Here is a 19,158-nt window from a genome sequence, read left to right as displayed (position 1 = left end):
AAGTGACAACTGGTCTGTGGTATTTTCTATTTCATTGGAAGCTCAATCTAACAAGGGCCCCAGACATGAAAACAAATAATTACTGCATGCTAAGTGCTGGGTTTTGTTTGTTTTTCTGAAAGTATGAACCAAAAGTGAAGGGAATTGGGAAGGAGGGGTGGTTTTCTTTGTGGGTAAGGGAAGTATTATAGCAGAGGTGAGATTTTTTTAGCTGAGTCTTGCAGGATGAAGGAGTCCTTGGGAGAGAGGGCTGAGAGGGGGACAGAGGAGGAGATCAGAAAGATGATTAGAAGGAAGGTAGGAGCCTGACCTACATAGACAAGGGTCCTGTTGGTAATGGAGCACCACTGAGGCTCTCTGAGCAGGATGATGACATCAAAGGTGCCTGCTTCCACTAATCAGTACGTCCAGAATAGACAGAATATGGACTGATGGTTATCAGGGAAGGTAGTGCCAGTGACATGGTGTGGTGCAGGCACAGAACTCCATGAACATTATTAAAGGCCACTGATTGAAAGCTTCGAAGGGGTGAATTCCATGCACATGAATTGTATCTCAGTTAGAAAAAAAAAAAAGTGGGTGAGAAGAATGGGTAGTAGGGGCTACCAGATCTCTGCAAAGCTACAAATGAGGGGTCCTTAGATCAGCCATAAGTCCTCAATCTTCTCCCTCACTTCCCCGCCTAGCACTGATTCTGCAAGGGGTGGGCACTGGAGAGGTCTTGGGACCCCACCTACAAGAAGCATCCCTGAAGCCCATGACAACTCCAACCGGAGTGACAGGCAGGTCACCTGATAAGCCACACAGCTTCCTTTTGAAGACAGGCAAGTCCCCTGATAATCTAGCAGGCATGGGGAAGCTCTGTCATAGATGGGGAAATTAGGGCAGCAAAATGACATCATGCAAAGAGAAGAGGAAAGTGTTCCCTCTCGTCCCAGCAGTACTGTAGGCTGCCTGAGCTCCTGGAGTCCAGGGTCTCTGGGCTTCAAGCTGCCACACAGTGTTCCTGGGCCCTTGCTGGTGCCTTGAAAGGGGAAGGAAAGGCTTGGAGGAAACTAGGACTGCTAAAGAGGGCCATTCCTGTGGGGTCCTGGGTGGCTGAAGGAGGGCTGTGAGGGACCACTCGCTTTCCCAGGAAGGCCCCTGGGAGTCTTGTTCCTAAGTCCTTGTTCCCTGCGGGCCCTGGAGGAGGCCATGTGGATATACTGACTTGCAAGAGAAACTTTCCAAGGGGGGGAGGGGGGCAGGGAGAAACCTGGGTAGGCAGCAATTGGTAGAGGTAGGAGCAACCCAGGTGCAGCAGTACAGGAACACTGCAGGTTTCATCCTGCCCCAGGCCACCCCCATCTCCCATCCCTCCCAGGGGTGGGGCAAGCAGCATCAGCTGGAGCCCCAGCCTCCAGAGTAGAAAGTACTTATGAATGGAAGTAGAGAGAGGAAGGGAGGGGGAGCCACGTGTGTGGGAAGGCAAGAAAGAGCCTGGGAAAGAGCAGGGCAGGTGGCAGAGGGGGCTGGGGTGGGTGGCACAGGGGAACTCCTCGGGTCGGGGAGCAGGTTCCTTCATTCAGGATGTGGGGTGAGGGCAGGGCAGAGAGGAGGGGAGAGGTGGAGGTGGATGGGGCTGAAGAGGAGGACCTAGCAGGTTTTTTTTTTCCCAGCATCCCTCAGGCTACTTCTCTCACCACAAACCTCAGTCTCAAGCCACTTGGTTGCCATGGAAACAGGACGGAATAGAACAGATGGTCTCCACTAGCCAAATTCCAATTAAACAGGGCAGAGATGGATAGGAAAGGAGGGAGTGATCTGACTAGGCCATGGAGGGCTCTGTGCCCCACCCTGCCCCCCAACCCAGCCTGCACACCCTTGGTTACCCCAGAATGGAAGGTAGCCCAGGAAGAGGGGCTCACCACTGGGCATTCCTACCCTTGCCCCTTCAATTCTCAAAGATGGGGGATGTGGAGGTTGAGGAAATGTTGGCTTGGGGGTGCAGCATCGGGGGGTATGCATCCTTAGATTTGCAGAGCGCAGAAATAGACATACACACATGCGCATACAGATGTCCCATCACATGTAAGAGCCCTGCTGTTTGTGTGTACACATCTACATGCACAGAAGCACGGACCAGAGCAGAAAGGTTAAGCAAAGTCATTACGCACAAATGCACTTTTAACACAGTACAAAGAAAATGCTTTGGAAACTAAAATGAGCAATTTATCCTCATTTATTTAATTAACATGTAGTAAGACTCCATCAAGTGTCTGCAAGTAGGAATTATAAACACACCTTTGCACTGAATATAGTCCCTGAGCTCAAGAACACAGGATAAATAAGGTAAGCACATGACCAGAGATGGGATGGTGGGATGATGTTTGAAGATCTGTGACAACAGAGGGAAGAAATCATGAATTTGGGGAGAGGGATTCGAGAAGGAAGGGCATGTCTCAGAGGAGGTAAGATCTCTCTGGGCTTTGAAGGATGAGTAAGAGTTTGCCAGACAGTGACGTAGGGCCCTCCAAACACAGAGGACAGAAGGAAGATGGTTGTGGTGGGATGAAAGGTCATGTCTTGCGGAAGGGATCAGCTCACTTGAGTGGAGTCTGGATTGCAGAGCAATTATGGAAGAGAAGAGCTCAAGACGCATTCTGGCATGGCTGCATAATTTCTGACGCAAACACTCCACATATAGCAACACGCCATCACTCACCTCGGCCTGCGAAGCCGCACAGCCGCACACGACTTCACACACACAACCACAGAGCATCCTCAAATGTAGCAAATGTTCGGCAAACGGAGCAAAGATGATTTTGTTTGCTGTGAACTAAACGAGGTGGGCAAGGAGGTGTGAGGGAAAACAGAGCCACTCCATCCTGGCTTCGGGGAGAGGCAGGGTGCCAAGAACCACACAGAAAGAGGGGCTCGGGTGAGGAAAACCTGGATTACTGGAGCTGAGAAGCCAGCCGATGATGCCTGGACCCTAATATACACTTATGAGGCACCTACTGTGTACCAGTACTGAGCAGGGGTCAGCAGAGGTTTTCAGGTCATCTTTCAAGGAGCTGAGGGTCTCAGGTTGAGGATGACAAGAAGTGTGAAGTACAAGACGGAAGGGGAGGTACTCTGGGACCTGGAGACTCGCATGGGGGTGTGTTGGATTTGGTCATCAGCAGGAGCCAAGGCCCGGAGCACACCTGTCCAGCAGACAGACCACCACCATGAAAATACCCGGCCCAGTGGAGGCCCAGGATTAGGGCAGCTGGGGGGGGGGGTGCCTGCTCCCTTGCTTCCGTCCTGGCCCCTTTCTCCTCCTTCCCTGCTCTCCTGACCACAAAAGCAGCTCAAGGTAACTAAGCAGGAGGCTGCAGGATGAGATGGCTCCCAGGGTCCCAAGCCAGAGGCCAGACAGGGACGGCCCATGAAGACTCCCCCCCTCCGCCACTCTGCAGGATCACAGGGAAGCAAGGCCTAGAACCTCATCTCCAGTACAGGTCCAAACAAACACCACCTACTGACTCACTGACATCCCCTGAAGGGTTAGGAAAGCATGACTCCCGGGTGACTCCATGATACTGCATGACCCACAGACAGGACCCTCAGCCAGGAGTCAATGGGGGCAGGGGCCGCCGCTCACAGGGTACCTGGAGCCCCTCTCTGGGTGGCCCTGGTGGGAGTGGGGGGACTGTCTTTCCAGCAGGAACTATTAGGGGCATCCAAACAGCCCATGGGGGAGGGCAGGCCACTAATCTCTCTGGGAGATTATAAACCAGCAGTGGAGACCAGAAACCAGCTGGGGGGTGGAGGGGGGGAGGGTCAGAGGATCCTGCTCTTGCCTGGTCAGCCCAGAGCAGAGCTGTGCTCCCCCTCCCCCCTCCTGAACTAGTCTAGAAAGACTTCCTGGGCTGAGGGCAGGGGACTGAAATTGGGAGAACAAACCAGCTGATGATTAATTAACCAGAATTACTAATGATTAACTAGCTAGACTCCAGGACTTCTGGGCCTGATTTTGGCTTCCTGCATCCTCCGTGCTGACAGGCCTTCCTCAGGCCACCTCTGGGCCTGCTCTTATCTCCTGTGCCCTGGTGCTGGCTGCTACTTACTAAACCACCCCTACTCCCAGGACTGAGCTGGTTGGGGTGACCCGGGAGGGGCCGTGACCTAGCATGGGAGGTCTCTTCATTTTTTAACCTCTCTGCCCAGCCTTGGCCTGCACCATGTGAAGGGATGTGGGGAGGGAGGCAGTTAGGCCAGGTCTTGGGGGACAGCCCTCAATCCCCCGACGTAGGGGTCAGACACCAGAGAGGTGGCAAGGCAAGCCCCAAACGGAGCGTCCAGGCTTTGGGGGAAATGAGACGCTGGACGGGGGCCGATCCTGAGCAGCCCCCTCACCCGGCGCTCAGGAAGGCAAACTCAGAAAAGCTCTGACCTCCATGGGAAGCCAGGAGGCTGGTGGCTAGGAGGCCCCTCTGGTGAGGAACCCTTCAGAGGGGCAGCAGGGCCTGCCTGGCGGTCTTCCTGGAACTATCTGTGGGGTGAGGGCCCCGTATTTCTGAGTGTGCAGCATCTGCCTCTGCATCCGAAGAGCAGAGCGCCCCACCCACACATGTTGGGGCTGGCCCCTCAGGGACAAGGCACCAAGCTGCCTCACCGGGTCATGAAGCACCGCAGGTGACACGAGAGGCTGCTGGGAGATCATGCTTCCAGCACCTTTGTGACACGCCTCCCCGTACCATCACCAAATCCATTCCCAAGTGGTCTGCAATTAGTCCCCTTGAGGGGACAGACGGCTGGGAGTTCCGGCCCAGGTCACTGATGCAGACAGAGGGTCCCACAGCTCCGCCATCTCCTGCTCTTCCCTGCCCCCACTCCACTGTATGCTGATCCTCTGCATATGCTAGCTCCTGTCCCTTCTCTCCCCATCACCAACTTAATTCCTTAATTCCCACTGGCGATAAGCAGATCTTTCACCACAATTTACTGTTAATCCAAAAGAAAACAGAGGTGGGAAGGGGTGAGGGGTGGGAAAGATGGGTGAGGAAGGAGGGTACTGGCCAGCTGTATACTCTGCCTCCTCTTGGACCCCAGACAACTGTGGCTGGTGTGGGGGACGCAGTCCCCAATCTCCAGCGGCTCAGGCCTCTTCTGGAGCACAGGGTTCAATTTTGGGGACCATTCTTGTTGCTGGGGAACTCGACAACTTAGTCCCCAGGATAGCAACCAGATGGCAAGGCACGTGACCCTGGGTGACAGAGCCGGCGGGAGAGGGGAAGCTGTGGCCCAGGGAGTGGCCTGGTCCTGGAGGCCGTGGCCAGTGGAGTTGGATGTGCTCCATGTCATTCTAAGGGGCAGAGAGGGCACTGGCAGGCAGAGCGCAGCGACATAGGTCTGGTGGACTCCGTGCCAGGGGCCAGTTGGGGCTGTCCGTGCGGAGGGCTTCCAGGGGGCGGCAAGCTCGCCGTGACCAAGAGTCATGATGAAGCTGGAGCACTGGCCGTCTGGCAGGGATGTGGTCAAGAGGTTTCAGGGCATGAAGAGCACATTCCATGATTTGATTTCCTTCCCCAAGTGGACCCAGCACTTTGCTCTCACCTGTAGGGCTGGGAGGTACCTTCAGGTGTGGGCCCTGCTGGGAACTGGGGGGCTTGGAGGGTGAAAAACAACACAGTGACAGCCTAACCCAGCTGCCTTTCAGGTCCACACACACCGCGTCTGCCATGACCACCAGGCCTCACAGCTTTGTCTACAGTGGCTGGCCAGCCTCTGTGCTCAGGGCACTCCTGCCCGAAGGAGCTGGTCCCTCAGGCCATCCGCTGTGCATGACGTCAGAGGTCAGATGTCACCCAATGCGAGCTGGCACATTATGTTTGCTGCTTGGTATCCTCAGCGCCCACCTCCGAGCCTGGCACATGGTGCTGACAGAATGTACCCTCCTGTGCTGACCACCCTGGTGAGGGATCCCCACACAGCATTCAGGGTCACAGGCTGCTGGGAGGACTTCTCCTCCTGGAGACTGAACCCTCCTTTCCTAAACTCGGGCCCTGGGCCAGCTGTGGCTAAGGGTGACCCTCCATTACCCATCAGGCAGTTACCCCGGGTAAGCCCCTAAGGTCTCCCACCCAGTTCCAGTTAAGAGAGTGGAAGCCTGAGGAGATAAGACACGAGCCACACACCGACGCACTCACAAAACACGGAGACCATTTGGCCCCCGCATAGCCAGTGGCTTCAGTGAATTTCAAGAAGAAAAATAGATCAGTTGTTTATGATCTTATATACAAAGCAATTATCAAACTGACCTGCACCCAGCCTCTAACTGGCAGCTGGGGGCAGCACAGGAACAGCCTTGGAAATCAGCATCTTTGATCACTTGCCCACTTCACCCCTGTACCCAGGCCCTGCCCTGCACCAGGGGCTGGGGGAGACCTTCAGCCCCGTGAAGATGGCAACCGGTCTCACAGGAGCGAGGTACATGCATGCACGCACACACACAGCATGTGACCCCATGTGCGCACATACCCCGCACGGCTATACAGCTCCCTCATACACACAGAGGACATAAAAACACTTACAAAGAATCACATAAAGCACACAGATGATCATTGTAGTGTGAACATGCACACAGGGCAGCAGGGATGGGTGATGGGATGACAGGGGGCGGGGAGAGTAATCAGGAGACAATTCTTGCCTGAGAAGGGTGCATACAAGCAGAGGTTGCGGGGGGGGGGGGAGGTGCAGGGGGGGAGAGGTCATGGAGACCCTTCCCAGCTATCCTTGCTGCAGCAGCCCCAAGCCAGGGGGAGGTGGACTCCATGGGCTGTGGCTGCCTCCCTTTCAGTACTCACCCAGACCCATTATCTGCCTCGGGGAGGGGGGAGGGCTGGGAAGGGTGCTGTCACCTAAGTTCCCCCAGAGGCCCATCCATCAAGTCAGCAGAGATAATCAGAGTGCTCAGCTGGCCTGGGACCCTGCTGACACTCTGGGTACCATAAACACAGAATAAATCTGGGAAGGGGCTGGGAGGAAGTGCCTCGTAGTAGTAGCGGGGCTGGCCACCCTGCCTGGGAAGGGTAAGGGGCCCCCATCCATCATTCTGAGAGATGCAGCAATCTAGGCCAATGAGATGGAGATAGTTTGGGGGCGGGGAGGTGGGCCACAGTAATAAAATCATCCTGTGCAATGTGGTGGCTCTGCTCCTATCTTATTTATTTACACTCGGGGAGATGCATGTCTCTGCCTTTGCTCTAACTGAGACCTGGGGGCTGCTGCAGAATGTGTGTGGCATGCACTCTAGCCCCCAAGGAGACCCAGCCAGGGAGGGAAAGGGGTCATAAAAGCCACTGGGCCTCAGAGCAGAGCCACACTCTGAAGCCCCCAGGCAGGGGCTTCCTTTGTGTTGGATGAGTGATCCGTGGGTTTGCAGAGACTCAGGCAGGCCCTAAGCCCACTTTCCTCATAGGGCTTCCAAATACTTTGTGGGTCCAGGGCAGATCCCAGCCCCAGGAACCTAGGCATGGCTTGGCTGGTGTCTGGGCCATGGGGCTGCGTGGTAATTCAAGCTAACGGAGCATGGATAATCAGGAACAGCAGAAGGTCCAGGAGGAATTTCTCCTTGGCATTGAAACCGATCAGATGACTCTTCTGCAGCCCTGTTACCTTCCTAATTAAGGAGGGAGTCTATGAGGCTTGAGCCCCTGGGGTGACGGGCTGGGCCAGGGGTGCCAGGAGGAGCTTTGGCCTGAGGTGACTGATGTCAATGCTTAGTCTTTAGTCACCATGCCAGGAAAGGGCTCTGGTTTTTCTGCTCCTTTGGTCTCTGCTGGGAATTTTCTTCACCTCACCATGAGGGCCTGGCCCAGGATTCACTGTTTCAACCCCAGCTCCTGTCCCTAGGTTGCCTGGGGCAGAGGAAGCACCAGACCTTTCATCCCAGGAGATCAAAGCTACCCATGCAGGTGAACACCCTAAATCCTCCCCTCCCCTCCCCCCCAGGGAGGGGCCCCTTCTCTTGCCATCTTTTGGGAGAATGCAAGAGAGACAAAAAAAACCTTCCAGAAGATTGAGATGAGCTATGGTATAGGACCAGATTGCTAAACACTGGATGCACCACCGGGGATCTGGGGTCAGAATGGGAATCTGCTATGGCCTGGGGACAGAGCAGGCAGTCTCTCTGGCAAGGGTCATCATACTTGCTTCATACAGCGTGGGAGCCCTGCAATGCATCAGTGAGACACAGACAAGGATGAGGGAGCAATCACACCCAGACGTCCCACCCTGGCACAGCCACACCAGGCCCAACAGGGATGGCAACAGGATGTACCAGGAACACAGCAGCTGGACTTCTAACACTTCCAAGAAAGCCAGAGACAATCTAATGGTAATGCCACCAAGACCCTGGGAAAACGTAGCCTTTGTAACTTGCCCAAATGCTCCAACGGTGTCACTGCTGCACAGCTGCTCCGGGACCATCACAGACCCATGTGTAAAAGTAATGAGGTGCCACGGGAAGCACAGTTCCGCAGGCAAGGTCTGTGAGCAGTCCAGACTAGCAGGTTGCCTCCTCCAGCACCTACCTGCCTCTGAAGAGAGGAGGCTTAGCATGGATTAAGGCTGATTTTCTAGTCCTGCATCCTGGCTCTGCCACTGAATATTGGAGTGACCACAGGCAAATGGCCTAATGTCTGTGTGGGCCTTATTGTCCAACATGCAAAAGTGTGGAAGATAGAAGTACCTTCCACGTGAACTGTAGCACACACGCTGCTACTGGGACTTGAACTCAGGGCCTTGTGTTCTTTTTTTTTTTTCTTTTGTTGGTTGTGGGGCTTGAACTCTGGGCTTGGGTGCTGTCCCTGTGCTCTTCAGCTCAAGGTGAGTGCTCTACCACCTGAGCCACAGCACCACTTCCGGTTTTCTAGTTGTTTATTGGAGATAAAAGTCTCATGGACTTTCCTGCCCGGGCTGGCTTTGAACTGTGATCCTCAGATCTCTCAGCCTCCTCAGATCTGAGATCTCCTGAGATCTTTCTCAGCTAGGATGACAGGCATGAGCCACAGGCGCCCGGCTTAGGGCCTTGCGTTCTTGCTTAGCTTTTTCAATCAAGGCTGATGTTCTACCACTTGAACCACATGTCCACTTCCTGCTTTTTGCTGGTTCACAGAGTCACAGAGATTTTCTGCCCAGGCTGTCTTTGAACCTCAGTCCTCAGATTTCAGCCTCCTTACTATGCAGTATTACAGATGTGGGCCACTGGTGCTGGCTAAGCTGCTTCCAGGAGTGTCTGGCACCTATGAACTCTCAATAAAAATGCTTTCATCACCACTACCGCCATCACCCATGGTCCACAGAAACCACCATCTATCTAGGCAGCACTCACTGCTGGGAACCAAGCCCCATCAGCCAAGGATTTATGTCTTGTGGAGAAGATACAACCCAGGCTCAAATAACTATTCAGCAAGGTGGACAGTAATTAGTGTCACATGGGGTGGCATGGGGAGAGATGTGCAAGGGTTTTGAGATGAAAGGGGTTATCCTCAGCTGGGGTGGGGCGGTTCATGCAGTCTTCCTGATAGAGTGGCTCTTGACCTCAGCATTTAGATTTAGTATTTATGGGAAGCAAAGGCAGGGTGGTGGGAAAGCACTAGGCATGAACGCAGGGATGGGAAGGATGCCAGAGCCAGGGAGGGACACATTCCCTCCTGTCACATGGTCTGGGCCTGTGATATCCTCAGGTATATTTACCTGGCACACTGGAGCCAAGAGTTGGGGCAAAATATAAGCCCTGCCAACAGTAATGTTATCACCAGTGTCCCCTCCAGTGGCAATCAAGTGGAATGACCAAGGGATGGCCTGTCCCTGGGGCACCTTCTCAACATTCTTGTCTCAGCAACTGACCGCATTTGCCTGTAGACACCAGGATGAGGGAGACACCTGGGGTATGCCTCGGGGTCAGGAGTAACAGCCACCTAGCAAATCCTATGGGGATGGGACCACAGAGGGCCTGACCTGGATGCCCAGGGCAACAAAGGCCTCCAGCCCCCTTTTCTCCATGCAATCTGCTCAAAGAGATTCTCACTGCCATCTCCACTGACTCATCTGGCGGGGACATCAGCTCAACCTGCCAACACGTGGGCTGGACTGGCATGGCCCCTCTCCTTTGCAGGAACAGACCGGAGCTGGGTGTGCCAGACCAGGCCTCTAGGCCTGGCCCATTTTGTCCCCTGCCTACCTGAGGAACTGGGAGGGGGCGTGTTTGTTAAGAGTCTTGGTATTCTGGTATGTTCCACTGTAGGGAAGAAGGATGAGGTAGAAAGGGAAGGGATACAGGCAGGTGGCCAATTAGCAGGCACTGGAACCTCTGGTGGGAAGCGGCCCAAGATAGAATCTAAGGCCTCACCCCAGTGATTCTGGACTAGATACTCCATTTGAGGGAGGACACCAGGCTAGGAAGCCCTGGCCAAGGCTACTAGGAAACCTCTTTAGTTACAGGTGGGTAGAATGCTTTGCCCCCGAGGCTCCAAGTCCCCACCCACACCTCTTGGATGGAAAGACAGGCCAAGATTCAAGCTAAGGCCACCAAAAGGACTCCAGACTCCATCTTTGCTGCAGCTGCACGTGGGATGGGTGCTGTCCCTGTCCCCAGAAGCCCTCTTGCACGGAATAATGATGTTGGGAGTTTCATAGCTAGCATCTCAGAGAAGGCACAGTCTTGGAGCAGCCCCCAGGGGAGCTGTGTCCCCTACACCAGAAGCAAGGGAAGAAGTGACAGTTGCGTAGGTGGAGGGAGACGCACGTGGGCTTTGGAGGAGAGGACTCCATTTAAACCCACAGGGCGGAACTCAGTCTCTTGGCTGGGCCCAGGGCCCAGGGCCAGTTGTGCTGCTGGGGCCACTTCTGCAGCTGTGTCCCAAAGGAGCCACAAGCCAGCGAAACTAATGTCCGCTAATGAGATTCGGGACAGAGTGGTCGGGAGGGTTTTATTGTCTGTGGCATGGTAATGAGACTCCTCATAAACTGGAAATGACACTGGGACCTACACAGACAAAGGGGGTGCTGTGGCCAGGGAGAGGAATCTGATGCTGTTGGCCAAACCCCATCCCTTTGTACGCCTCCCTTCCCCTGCCTGGGCTGCTGATCTAGTCCGTGACACTTTCCGAGCCCCCACTCTCTGTCCCAAGCCAGGCCCACACCCTGTGCCAGCCTGTGTCCTAGGGCTCCATGCAAATACCTTGGGGCCCTACCCAGGTCTCAGCCTACATCCCCAGGAGGGGATATGCCAGGGCCTGCACAACACCTCTCCCCTGCTCCTCAGTCATCCAGTCCTGGCATTTTCTGTGCCAATCTGAGATCTGAGGTCAGCTTCAGGTGACATACACTCTCAACTCACCCCTCCCCCCCACTTCCCCAGGAAGCCCTGGTTCCCTGGGCAGGGAAGAGGGGAGCTAAGTCACCCCATAGATGCGCTTTTGGCTAGTCTGGCTCAGTCTCTGGCTGGTCCTAGCTAACCTCCTCTTCCTGATCTACTGGACCTGCAAAAACTGGTCAGTGGCATGAGACAGACAGCTACTTCCCAAACATTTCCTTCATCTGTGAAATAGAAACAATAGCAAGCCATTCCAGGGGAAGGGAAGTGAGATGAGGAGTTGAAACGTCTGGACTTTGGAGCACTGCAGACATTGTTGCTTATTACAATGTTGCAGAAAAGTCTCAAGCTGTCACAGTAACAGAAGACAAGAAAAGAAAGAGGTGGCCAGCACTGGTTCTCTATCTACCTGGAGGATACCATCTTACCTGGGCAGCAGACTCCTGGAGAGAGGGTCTTGCAGCCCACACTTCCCTCAAATGTGGAAGTCTGAAGGAAGGCTGGGAGAAGACCCAGGTCCTCCTTGCCAGCCCCGGGCTGCTGCCAGTGAATACTCCAGATGGGCAATGGTGCCCCAGCTGGGCTGCAGCCAGGGAGCGAGGCAGGCGTAGGAGAGCCCTGGGCCACACACTGCAGAACAAAGGCCGCCCAGCACCTGCTGCCTGTGTTGTATTCGACCACCAAAGGGCGGGCCTGCCAGGTGCTGGGGCCAGCCAGGCCACCTGAGTCCCTGCACTGGCCCCTGCTGGTCCCCAGTGGCTTTGCCATCCTTTCCAAGTGGAAGCAGGGACACACTCCCTGAGCAGTGCTGGGCTGGAGGCAAGAGAAGTGAGCTGGCAGTGAGCAGGCAGCTAAGTGGATCTTTCTCAAGAACATGAAGGTGGCGCTGGCCGAGAAGCAGACTGGAAGGCATAGGGCTGGAAGTTGCTTTACCAAACATTTAAAACATGCCTGGCTATGTGCTAAGCACCTCTCATTTATCCTTCTCAATCCCATTTGGGCTTCTTTGGAAATCCGTATTAATAGAAACCTATTGTACAGATGGGAAAACAGAGACCCTTAAAGCATTCATCTAAGCCATCAGTCCAACTGGGATTCCAACACAGTCCAGCAGGCCTTACTCTGCAGTGATTCTGGGCTGCCAGACTGCACAGAGAAGATTGAGCTATCTGCTTCTCATCCCCCCCCCCCCGCACCCCACCAGGAGACCATGAATGGCACAGCGTCCAGGCACCTCCAAGAATATACACTTATTTCTTCCACCAGCCCCTGCTCAGGATAAACCTGGGGTTACCCATGGTCCTGAAGATACTACAATCCACCATCCAGAAAGCCTTTCTATGCCACAAGGCTTTCGTCCAGTCTCTTCTCTTTCCTTCTCTCCCAGCTCCAAACAACACAGGGAGTGCAGAGAAAGGGTTAACTGGAAGAAGGGTGTTATCTCCCCTCAGGGCATTCCCTCTGCAAGGTGATCCCAGCTCAGATCTTATGTTACCTCCTGCCCAGCCAGAGCATCTGCTGCAGGCTCTGCGAACTGGCCTCTACAGAGGGGTGAGGGCAGCCTGGGGGGGGGGAGGGGGGCGAGGGACAGTTCCCAGTTGGCTTTGGGCACAGAGTGCTGGGCACCTGGGACTTCTGTCTCTCTCCTCTTGGTTCCTCATTTCTACTTCCTTTCCTAGCAAGTGGGCTGCCACCTTCTATGCAAGCCCAGGATGCTTCTAGACAAGTGCATGTTGTCAACCTGGGCACCCATATGGCCCTGCAGGGCTCCATGTGGAAGGCCAAAGCTCCCAGCTCCAGCAAGTCCAGAGTATGCCCCCTGTGATTGCTTTTTTCCAAGTAGCCGTGCAGGAAGCAAAGATGCCAAATTAGGAGCTGCAGACCAATCTCCCTCAGCCCTTCCCAGGCACGTAGGGTTCCTGACAGCCCGTGGGGCAGGCCAGGCAGCAGTTAGCTCCAAGTTCCAGCATTGCTTGGCGGGCCCCAGGAAGGGTGACAGAAGAAGCAAGTCTCTCCAGGTGTTGTCAAGGACTCAGAAACCTCCCTGCAAGGATGCAGAGGCCAGGCTGAAAACCAAGGGCAGAGCAGAAACAGAAGCTGCAGCCAGCCTTACTACCCTGCCCCCTCCCTCCCCCCCTCCCCCCCAGCCCTACTCCCACCTCCAGGGCCTAGACCTGGCAGCCTGTCTTGGAAGGAGCAAACCAAGGGCAGATTCTGGGTCTCCTCTCAAAGTCATCCTCACTGGCACTCTGACACAGACCAGGCATTATCAAGGCTCAGAACCAGCAGCAATCAGTCATGTGTGAACAGTCATTTGATGTTATATATTGGCCCCAGACGGTGGCAACCCACAGAAGAACATGCACACCTCCTAATCCTGCCCTACTGATCATCACTTGCAGCAGTGTGCTGTAGATCACCAGCAAAAACACACAAAGCCCTGCTCCCGTGTGTGCATTTGCTCACACTAGATCAGAGGTGAGGCTGTCAGATGCGTGAGCGGCGAGGTTCCGCAACTGGCGAGCATCCATTCCCAGCTGGCGAGCTGGCTAATGTTCAAAGTCAAAAACAAAAAATATCCCACCAGGTGAAGGCACAGGCACCTTTCCATGTGCCCTGGTCTCAGGTAGGAGGCGCTCAGTTTGCCAGGTTAACCAGGAAAGATACCATCAGGAAAAGCGAAGACACATTCACACCTCCCTGGGGTATTTTCTATTTGTGCTGAACAATAAGCATTAGTCAGCTTCTAAACAATGGCGGCATCATAGATTACAGCAAGTGGAGCCCACCCTCTGCCCCTCCAGCCTGGCCCACTGGTTCATCTGTCAGGATTCTGGCCAGCATGACCGTGCTGGTAGCACACTTCTGGCCTTGCCACAGGTCAGGCAGCTCAGGCAGCGGCCCAGGTAGATTCACCGTACAAAGCCAATGCTGGAAGAAGGAACTGGTAACACTCCTTGGGGAACATCAGCAGCCAGGGACTACGTGTCTTACACACTCCCGACTTCCTAGGCCAGGCAGTCAGGGCAGCTGGGTGCAGGCTCTGTAGTGTCTCTTTCTCCTTCAGTCTTCACTGTGATGCTGAGAGACACTCACCACAGTGCTGCAGGCAAGGAGACAACCCGGTGTACACAGATCACAGCCTCCAGCCCAGCCACAATGCTCTGACCCATAATCCCTAGCACACCTTGGTTTCCTTGTGAAAACAGAGAGAGAGATGAAAAGAACCCACCAGCCACCAGACCACCACGAGAGCAAGCTGAGCACAGGCTGTGGAGAGGGTAGGCTATGAGGCTCTAGGCTGACAGGTCTTCGCCTGGCATACATGACACCTAGGGTGTGTGTTCTCTTACCAGACAAAAGGTGTGGGGAAGCTAATTAGGAAGGGTGTGGTGTGGGTGGGACTCTTCCTCCTTAGGCAGGTTCTCTGTCTCCACCTCTATGGGCTCCTTGACCCTCAAGTAAAAGCCCAGGAAGGAGCCACATCTGTAATCTCAGGAAACAAAGAGAGGCTCCGGCCTTCCCACCCTGCCTGTATGAGGAATATACTTCTGAGGTCACTTCAGTAGCCGGATCAGAGTGTTCTAAAGTCAGGGGCCATGATACACACGGTGGGGGTCTCCTCCCTCCCCAACCCCCTGACTCTCCCTGCCACGGCTCGAGAGAACCCAGAAAAGCGCACCAGACTGGTGATTCCCTAGAGGGAAGCAAGACCCAGCAGGAGATGGGGGTGGGGTGGGGAGTGGAGGTAGGCTGGCAACTTCCAGACCTCTCTGCCTTCTTCATCAGATTGGATGCAGCCATTTCTGCCTGCTCCCTTCACCGAGGACCCCAGAGAAAGCAAGCAGAGGCATACAGAAGACATTGACTGGGTCCAGGAGCTCCAGAGAGCCCAGGAACTTGGGCTGCTTCCGTGGCTGCCGTTCATCAATCACAATCAACGGAAGAGCACTTATTAAGAACTGTCTCAGCTATAGTTCTGTTCTGGGCATCCTGCTGCTCATTTGGATTTTTGGTGGAAGGAGCAACCACCTAGAGCCAGGTGAACCTCCCCTCCAGCCCCCAAAGAATTCATCACCTTTCCACAGAAAGCTGGGGAAAGAGAGTGACAAATGGAGAGAATGAGGAGAGCTCCTCAGTGCAAGCCCTCCAATCCTTTATCCATCCCAGGATTAGGTTAACCCCTAGTGTGCTGGAGACCGCCAGGACTCTGGGGCAAGCTCTCCTTTCTCTGGGTTCTGGAGGTGGACACACACATTTAAAAGGTGCTGAGCAGCCCAAACCCCAGGGTCAGGCAAGTCCTGGAATCGGAGTTTAACCTCAGGCTCAGGCTGTCTGGTGTGAGACCAAGGCCTCTCACGCCCAGCAAGCCCAGGCCCCTACCTGCTGGGCAGTGGCACCTGGGCGCCTTAGAGTCTCCCTTGGGACACCGAGTAAGGCAGCACCCCAGGCAGTGGGGTGGGTGCATACCTGCTTTCCTGGCATCTACCCCTGTGGGAGACTTCAAGGTGCCCGGTGGGCAGGAGGAGGGGCACTGGAGTGAAGGAGGCCGGGCTCCTGCTTTACAAGAGGGCACCAGAGCCACACTGGACAGCCAGGCTGGCCCCTGGCTGACAAACTTCCAGATGGATTTTTGGCATCAGAGCCTCTATCTATCTAATACTCTTTTCCCAGGAGCAACCAGCCTCTGTATTCCAGCCCCCCACCCCCGCCTTCTGACACCCCAAGTCGGGGGCCATGTGCTCCAGCCAAGGGCTAAAAGCCCCCCTGCTGGGGGCAGGAGGTCGTCTCCGATTTCTTCCCAAAAGGGCTCTGTAGGCTCCTCCCCCGCCCCCCTCGGGCCCCAATCGGGTGTCCCGCTGGGAGCCCAGTTGCTTCCCCAGGGACACAAAGGGTTAAACGCAGGCGAGGGGACTCGGTCGGATTTGCCTCCTAAACGCATTTTCCAGTTCATTCCCCAGTACAATATGCCCGGGCCGGGCCGGCCCCCTCCGCCCCCACCCCTCCCCGTCAGAATGGGCCACCGTGCGCCACCCCGGGGTCGGGCCCCCGGCTTAACCCGTCGACTGCCGGCAGCCGGTACCTCGAGGAAAAAGACACGCGGGGCACCCTCGGGAAAGTGGGTCACGCAGCCACCTGGCTGGCAGGAAGCCTGCAGCGCCTCCTCCGGGGAGAGCCCCCGCGTTCGAAGCGGGGTTCCACGGCGGAGCCGCCCAGGGCCAGGAGGCTGCGACCCCCGCGGCTGCCTCGGTTTCCCCGCTCCGGAAAGCACCCGCAGGTGCCGAGCGAGCGAGAAGCCGCGGGTGCCGCAGGAGCGAGCTCCGCGCGCGCGCGCCGTCGGTCGCGGGGCGGTGCGGCGGGGAGGGGGCCCCGTCGGGCCCGGGGTCGACGAGGGAACGCGCGGCCCCCTCCGCCGCGGCCCGCCCCAGCCCCGAACCCACAGCCCCGCGGCCCCCCGGCTGACGCCCTCCCCCGGGGGCCGCCGTCTCACACCCCAGACGCCGATTACGGTGATTATCCGTGCGTTTATGTAACGCGCAGTGTTTCCAAACTGCTGCTCGGGCTGAGGACCGGTTATTAAACAAACAGAACGCGATTACCTACGACGAGGATCGTGCGGGGCGGCGTGGATGGAGAAAGTGCCCGCGAGCCCCCGGGGCCTCGCCCGCGCCGCCGACCCCCTGCACCCACGCCGTGACCCAACTTTCCGGGCTCTCCCTCCGCTCCCTGCCCCGGGTGGGGAGACCGAGGCGAGCCGGCTTACCTGGGAGGAAGAAGGCGGTCACGGCCAGGGCGAGTCCCCACCAGCGTCCAGCGGCGCCCGCGAGCCCCATCCGAGCCATCGGGGGCCGGGGGTCCGGCGCGAGCGGCGGCCGGGAGGGCGCTCCCCGCGCTCCGGAGTCCGGCCGGGGAGACGAGGACGGAGAGCGCCGGCGGCCGGCGGGCGCTGGGAGGACCCGGGTCCGCCGTGGCCGTCGGCCGGGGTGCGGTGCGGTGCGGTGGGTGGGGCGGGGTGTGCGCTCGGCGCGGCCGCGGTCGGGTTCCCGGCCGCCTCGGGCTCGGGTCCTCAGAGATGCCCGCCGCGAGTTGCTCGAGTCCAGCCCCTCGGCTCCTCCCGGCGCCGGTCCCCGCCCTCTCCTTCCACGCAGAGCGGGGCTGCGGACAGGCACCCACCGCCGCCCCCCTCCTCCGGCTGCCCGGAGCCCGCGCCGCGGTCACACCCGCCCGCTCCGCTCCAACTCGCCGGCGTCCATGGCCGGCCGCGCTCCGAGGGTGGCGGGCCGGACGAGCCCGGGCGGCGCGGAGGGGCTCGGGGCCCAGGCGGCGCCGCGCGGCTCGGCGGCCGGGCGCCCGCGCTGCCTGGACCGCGCGGCCGAGCACGAGGAGAGCGAGCCGGGTGCGCCGCGCGTCCCCGCCGCCGGCTTCGCCTTCGCCGCTCGGCCCGGGGCCGGCGATCCGCGCCGCTGTGGAGCTGCCCGGGCTCCGAGGCGAGCCGCACTCGCCGCCGCGCTCTGCCGTCTCTTTCTCTCACTCGCCGCGCTCCGGCCCCTCAGCCGCGCTCCGTGATGTCAGCTCGGGGGAGGGGTTAGCGTTAACCCCTCCAGGCGCCGGCGCGCCCGGCCCGGCCCCGCGCCGCCCGGCCTCCGCCCGCGCGCCCGCGCCGCCCCCCTCCCCCCTCCCGGCGGAGGCGGACGCGGGCGAGGCCGCGGGGTCCCGCGCCGGCCCCCGCTCCCGAGATGCCCCCTCGGGGGTCCCCTTTCGGCCCGGGCGCGGGCCGCGGGGCGGGCGGCCCTGCTCGGCGGCTGACAAAGGGAGGCAGTGACCCCTAGCGGCCGGCGGCGGGGAGCCGCGGCGCGGCGGGGGTGGAGTTAAGATGGGGCGCGGGGCGGCCGCGCCGGGGCCGGGCGGGTCCGCGCCGCGCGGGCTCCCCGCAGCCCTCGCCGGCAGCCCTGGGCCCATTGCGCGGACGGGGCCGCGGAGGCCCGGGGGGAGCGGCGGGCGGCCGGGCCGGGCCGGGCCGAGGCGGCGCCGGGACTAGAACCCCCGCGGCCGCAGCCCCCTCGCCCCGGCACCGGGCCGAGGCCGCTCGGCGCCCCGCCAACCGGAAGCCGCCGAGGAGCCGGTGGAGCGCGCTAGCCGGGAGAGCGGGGTGCGCGGGTTTCGGGCGCGGATTCCCGGGCGGTCCCCGCCGCTTCCCGGGGGTCCTTCCCCAGCCGCCAAAGCGCCCGACCTTCCCCAAAGACCGCGAAACCCGCGGGCGCCCTTTCCCGGCGCCTCTGCCCCGGCGGTGTGCGGGATTCCCGCGCCGGCGGCCGTCCGGGACGGGTCCCCCGCGGGCGGCGGCTCGCTGCCCGTCCCGCTCGCCACCACCCCACATCCGGGTGGCGGCCTGCCAGGGCGAGTGCGCCCGCCCGGCCCGCCCGGCCCGCTCCCCCCGACCTCCCGTCCGCATCCCCGCCCCGGGCGGGCAGAGGGACGTGGGCTCCCGCCAGACCCGAGCAGGCGCGGCTGCCTCTGCCCTTTGTGCCCAGCCCTGCACGCGGCGGGACAGCTCTCTATAACGTGGAAATTATCCACCCTGAGAATGGCCGGGGGAGCAGGGCACGGGAGTAGGGGGCCCGGGAGGCAGAGGGGCAGGGGCAGGGGGCCTGGGATGGGGCCTGGGGGGGCAGGGGGAGACGCTGGGAGGGCAGAGGGGCAGGGGCAGGGGGCCTGGGATGGGGCCTGGGGGGGCAGAGGGGCAGGCGGAGGGGGCCTGGGAGGGCAGAGGAGCAGGGGGAGATGGCTGGGAGGGCAGAGGGGCAGGGGGA

The 19,158-nt window shown here is 58.5% G+C and overlaps 1 protein-coding gene across 2 annotated transcripts in view; it reads right to left on the bottom strand.

The window, feature by feature from the left end:
- The window catches only part of LOC138821254 (nectin-1), a 70,586-nt gene extending 52,946 nt beyond the window's left edge, over positions 1-17,640 (bottom strand). The window contains exon 1 of one of the 2 annotated variants that reach the window (XM_070013391.1): positions 17,112-17,640. In XM_070013391.1, the coding sequence (XP_069869492.1) occupies positions 17,112-17,190 (79 nt within the window). In that variant the 5' untranslated portion in view covers positions 17,191-17,640. The remainder of the gene's footprint in view (positions 1-17,111) is intronic. The other variant, XM_070013390.1, reaches the window with a different exon arrangement.
- Between the last annotated feature and the right edge of the window lie 1,518 nt (positions 17,641-19,158).

The sequence above is a fragment of the Dipodomys merriami genome, unplaced genomic scaffold (assembly GCF_024711535.1).
Source record: "Dipodomys merriami isolate MVZ:Mamm:240054 unplaced genomic scaffold, mDipMer1.0.p SCAF_900, whole genome shotgun sequence".
Taxonomy (NCBI): Eukaryota; Metazoa; Chordata; class Mammalia; order Rodentia; family Heteromyidae; genus Dipodomys; species Dipodomys merriami.
The sequence above is the reverse complement of the archived record's forward strand: the minus strand, read 5'-3'. Positions and strand labels throughout refer to the sequence as shown.